We start from the raw sequence: 5,376 nt of genomic DNA on the forward strand, positions 1-5,376 counted from the left end.
GGCTCCGCGTAGACAGACATGACCCAAACACGCCAGTCATAAATCTTTCGCCGTCAGGAGGTGATCCTTAACTCAAGACGACGTGAAGTCTGCCTGGGCGTGGCTGTGTCAATGACTTCCGTTGAAAGCACTTAAGAGCCCAGTCGGTTGTCAGCCCTTGATGTTGGCAGCGAACCGTCCATTCATTTGCTCACTGTAAACATGTATAATTGCCTCATTGACATTGCGATACCTTAGTACCCTCTGATCCCAGTATACAAGGTCATGAGTAATGGGGGGGGGGGGGGGGGGTAGCCTCAGTGCCAGCTTTCTTGGTTGTCCCTTTCTTTACCTTATCATGGGTTGTTTTCTGATTGTACATCAGTTCTGAGATCTTCTGACTGTAACCGGCTTAGAAGTCTTAGAAGGCATGCTCAGAAAACCGCACATAATATCCCCCGCTCGCCCCCCAAAAGAAGCCTACCCTTGAAGCCTGATACAGAGGCTAAGGGATTGCTACATAGCGGAACAAACCCCCAATTAGTGTCATTAGTTTAGATGTATTTATTATTCAAAATTGTCAACTCTTAAGTTAACGACGAAACTGTGGGTATGGACTGGTAGACCAAACATTACGCAAAGCTTTAAGCGACACATGGGCCTCTCTGAATCTATTTACGTCCTCGGAATTACTGTCATCTCACCTGGAACAAATCATGTTATGGAAATCTGCGGATAGTCTGGTTAGGGGAGGCTGTTCCCAATTTGTCCATGGTAGCTCAGAGACAAAACACTTCCAACGGCATCATTTGGCAACCACGCCACGTGTAAGGCGACCCGTGCAATGGTCAGGCAGTTCCGGGACTCAAGCCCCGGATAATACCAAAAATTGTGCCTACTACTTTTTTTAATTCTAATCACTCGGAACTTAAGGAAGACTATAGTACATGTAGTTGGCTATAAGGTCCGGGATGGTCATTACGTGCAAGATTATGCCAGTGTGCCAGTGGCTGTTGCGGGCATGTCTAATTATAAAGCAAGATGCAGAGAGTGTCAAAGAAAAACATAAACACGACCTTGCCTTGAGATAAGAAACACAAAAATATTAAACCTGTCTCATCGGTATAAAAATATATCGATCCCACGAAACGTTAACATTGGAGAATATACCCATATATAACACGAACGCATGCACAGTGTTAATCGCGTATTGCGATGTACCTAACATTACAAAGATGTTAATATTGATAAACATTATGATATTTTGCAACCTGTATGATTGCTTGTGAATATGTATGAGACAAACTCTATTCTGTGGCCATTGTCTTACCGTGCTGTTATTTGTTGTTGTTTTGGTAGGTTGTGGTGAACGCTCTCCTTCAAGCGATCCCGTCCATCTTCAACGTGTTACTGGTGTGCCTTGTGTTCTGGCTCATCTGCAGCATCATGGCGGTGCAGTTCTTCGGAGGCCAGTTCTACAAGTGTCTGGATGAAAACGGAGAGAAACTAGACATCACTATTGTGAACAACAGGTATGGCCTTTGGTGACTAGGCACTTTTTGATAATTGTAAGTGAAGGGATCCAAAGGATTTGGCTTCAAATCCCGCTCGGGTTACGGTGCATTGCTCCTTTAGGATGGAGAGGTAAAGCCGGCAGCCCTGGGTATGGGTGAGCTTTAGGAGTTAGCCTTGGGCATCAAAGCACTGCACGTAAAAGAACCCAGCACATATACCACGTAGAGCGAAGGTGATCTGTACACGTGTGCCTGGCTGACAACACGAGCCATCGCAAACACGGCCGCAATCCAATCCAATACTAGCCTCACGCTTCACCTCAGTCTGAGGTCGGCCTCCTCAAGACCTTTACCACCAGATTCCTGGACTGTACGAGATCATGATTTGTATGCGGTGTCACTTAAACATTGTTGTTTCTACCAACCATGCAGGACTGAGTGTCTAGATAAGAACTACACCTGGGTGAACAGCAAAGTTAACTTTGATCATGTTGGCCAAGCCTATCTCGCACTACTTCAAGTGGTAAGTATCGTGTTGTTTATGAATTCCTATATATAAAATCAACTGTTGCTTCCCCTTTTCTGGTATCTGGTATCCATTGTAATCCACAGCGTTGACACTTAAACATGTTCTCCTGTGCATACCAGCTGAAGTGTCTGCTTGTGCAGCTTTTCAGTAGGGACGTATAAAAGCTTTGTTGTGGACTGACAGTACTCTTCAAGCAGAGGTTCGGCTCCGGCTCTTTTTGGACGCTTTTTTATACGTTTTTATCGGGCTTTTCTTGTATACAACTGTTTTCTTGATGTCTCGCGGCCGCCAAAAACAGCCGGAGCCTAACTTCTGCTTGGAGAGCAGGCTGACTGTTTCTCATTTACCCCCCCCCCCTCCGTACTCTTAACGGACCAATGTAAAGACAGCGTAAATGTGACGTTTAAGCACCCGTAGATATCACCATATTCTGAAACCGGTCTACTTTCGTACCTGTTTTATCTGTTCCGCTAACTCGAGTGAGGACATGGCATGGCACTGCTCCATGTTCGCAAACATCCGTCCGTTTAAGTTGACAATGACCTGTAGTCAAGAATTCTTGGCAACATCACAAGTGGTTACCAGTCTTGCTTCGCTGTAAACATACTTGGGGATGGAGACAAAACAACAATTAGTCACCATGTCACGCTGGGAGAAAGTCGTGACCCTTAGGCGTAGGTCAGAAATCACATCGCAATTGGAAATGTGGTACAACATTAATTGTCTTGTGTCCTTGATATCAATGATCTAAAACTATAATGGAAAATGGTTCTCTAGTGGGTTATATTAAGGAAAGGAAACATCGTCGGAACAGAGTATGTCCATCATATGTATTCAACACTTGTCATTAGTATGGCCTATCCCAAATATAATGTACTATAAATCGTGAAATTTTCGCCGTGGTTCCATGTCCGCCGCGGTTCAATTACACAATACGAACATATGTCGGCCGCAAACCTGAATCAATTTACAGTTCCTCATTACTACAAATACTAGTGGTTTTTGAGGCCCTTCTCGTACATGCATATTCACGAGTGTCCTCTGTCAGAACCTTATTCATGGCAGATTCTGGAACGTTGTCCTATTGAAAGATATCAGTGACACATGACTGAGAGGTGTCTTCTCGTGTTGACCAAAACATGTATTTTTGCTTGGGGGTAAATGATCACCTAGGTTAGGGAGAAGTTCAGGATGTGCTGTCGACTGTCGACTCGTACATGGGTAACCTCCCATAACCAAGACTAGCGCGAAAACATGTTTGTTACAATTGGTTCGTCATGACGCACAAGTGGCCGAGATGGCTGTGTTTGGGAAGTGTTGTCGTGGGGACAACTTGGGTGGGCTGTCCCTGCTCAAGTATTGGGGGGTGAGGGTCTTCGGGGCTCGAACTTTGCTTCCACTCATCAGTTCAAGGTTGATGTACAATAGGTCGTGACCTCCATGGCAGGCATTTGTCTAACGCGGGCCCTACCTTGCTTGATAGGCGGATACCTAAGGCTATGTCGGCCACCTCCAGTACTGTACAAAGCTCAAGATACATGTTGTACTAGTAATCAAGACCTTGTACTGGCCACACATTTAAGACGCCTTTCATACTAGTTCCGATCCAGTCATTGGACATATTGTAACCTCATACATGGTAGTAACGACATTGCAAAGATTGAAGAAACAATATGAGAAAGTATTTATTTCACATTATTCACATATGTTGGTAATAATGATGATGAATAAACATGTTTGATCTGCAACGCAGAGACTTGGACGTATCTGCATTTCTGTATGGCACCAGTCAAGTTGTCAAGATATGAGCAATCTATCACAACACTTTATGCAGATTGAGAACACAGATAATCTGTGCCGTAATATAAAGGCGCAAATAAAGATATTACTACGTATGCATTAACGCATTTTCTTCCTTACACTAGGCAACGTTTGAAGGCTGGATAGAGGTTATGTCAGACGCTGTTGACGTTCGCGGGGTAAGTCTTTCGTTGGCACTAAGTCCTTTCTTAAACTTCCATCTGTATCATTTGACGCTTTGATGCACCCGGTACTGGCCAGGATTTACCAGATTCTGGTTGTATACTCCGGCCTGCCACACCGGTTCTCCGATATACTTTACGGATGTAAGGATATTGCCGCCATGAAACCGCTTAGTAGAAGTCTAGTACCGTCTAGTAGAAAAGAGCTATTCGAAGAAGATAATGACTTTGAATCTGCAATTAGCTTGACATTTTAGCAATTTTTCTTGTGGTCTATACACTTAGCATACTAGTACATCACATAATTGAAAGGTTGACGTAACAGAACAATCATAATAGATAAAGATAAAAGATGTCTACTGACAGATAACATCGATGCCATTTAACACAGAACTAAAATCATTATTTCCATCTGTTTCCTGCATCGCCTACAGGTGGACATGCAGCCATCGTTCGAATACACCTTTTATGCGTACAGCTATTTCGTCTTCTTCATCATCTTCGGCTCTTTCTTCACCTTGAACCTCTTCATTGGTGTTATCATCGACACCTTCAATGTACTGAAGAAAAAGGTAATGATCGTGTCCACTTTGATGTCCTTTTACTGTTTAAGGGTTAACCACCGAGTGAGGGAAGCGAATGCTGCACACTTGTTGGCTGGGCAATGGTGTCACGACCTCATCATCGATATAAAATGGGGCCCTGATTGATCAATCTAGTCAGGCTATCTGATTACCATGCCTTTGATTGCTTGACGACAACGGCAACATCGCCATCAGTGTTTGGCTTCATAGTAAATTGGTCTGGCTGAATATTAAGTTGCAGGCAAACAAAAAGAAAAGCATCAGAATGCATCAATGTTGTGCCAAACGTTGTATTTGATGATACACTTTGCAACAGTAAGTAAACAGTATACCCATACAAAATTATCACCATTTGTGGAGTAGGCATAATGTCATAGTTTGATATATTGCTGAAAAACATTTTCTAAACCTACGTTGACTTAGCCATAGGTACCATTCGCGACAATTGATCCCGCTTTTTCACCCATCATTGCATGGACATAGAACCATTTAAATGTCAATGATAGCTACTTTAAATCAATTTGAACGGGCAGTTTGAATGTTGAATGGGCACGGACGCAAAATTGTAAGGATTCCACAACTGTTATAAGCGCCACTTTTAATGAGATGTTTGTATTCGTTTGTTCCTGATAATAGTATGACGGAGAAGCGTCCATTGATCTCTTCCTCACCGAGACCCAGAGGAAGTACTACAACGCGATGCGGAAACTGGGATCGAAGAAACCCCAGAAAACAATCAACAGACCAAAGGTAGACCTCATTAATGTTACACTTTGATGTAACGAGAA

General features: G+C 43.3%; 1 protein-coding gene and 1 long non-coding RNA gene across 3 annotated transcripts in view; one reads left to right on the forward strand and one right to left on the reverse strand.

Annotated features, from left to right (window-relative positions):
* Window positions 1–5,376, forward strand: part of LOC118407736 (sodium channel protein type 4 subunit alpha B-like) — a gene marked incomplete in the record, with an annotated part of 58,292 nt that overhangs the window by 48,224 nt on the left and 4,692 nt on the right. Inside the window, 5 exon segments of the mRNA XM_035808256.1 lie at window positions 1,339–1,511; window positions 1,926–2,016; window positions 3,948–4,001; window positions 4,439–4,576; window positions 5,225–5,338. Of these exon segments, the coding sequence (XP_035664149.1) occupies window positions 1,339–1,511; window positions 1,926–2,016; window positions 3,948–4,001; window positions 4,439–4,576; window positions 5,225–5,338 (570 nt within the window).
* Window positions 1–5,376, reverse strand: part of LOC118407780 — a 35,415-nt gene that overhangs the window by 8,061 nt on the left and 21,978 nt on the right. The window contains exons 2-4 of one of the 2 annotated variants that reach the window (XR_004830188.1): window positions 2,476–2,628; window positions 1,310–1,464; window positions 7–193 (exon numbers count right to left, since the gene is read on the reverse strand). This is a non-coding gene — a long non-coding RNA (uncharacterized LOC118407780). Of the gene's footprint in view, window positions 1–6; window positions 194–1,309; window positions 1,465–2,475; window positions 2,629–5,376 lie in introns of those variants that run through there. The other variant, XR_004830191.1, reaches the window with a different exon arrangement.

This window comes from Branchiostoma floridae, chromosome 2 (genome assembly GCF_000003815.2).
Source record: "Branchiostoma floridae strain S238N-H82 chromosome 2, Bfl_VNyyK, whole genome shotgun sequence".
Classification (NCBI taxonomy): Eukaryota; Metazoa; Chordata; class Leptocardii; order Amphioxiformes; family Branchiostomatidae; genus Branchiostoma; species Branchiostoma floridae.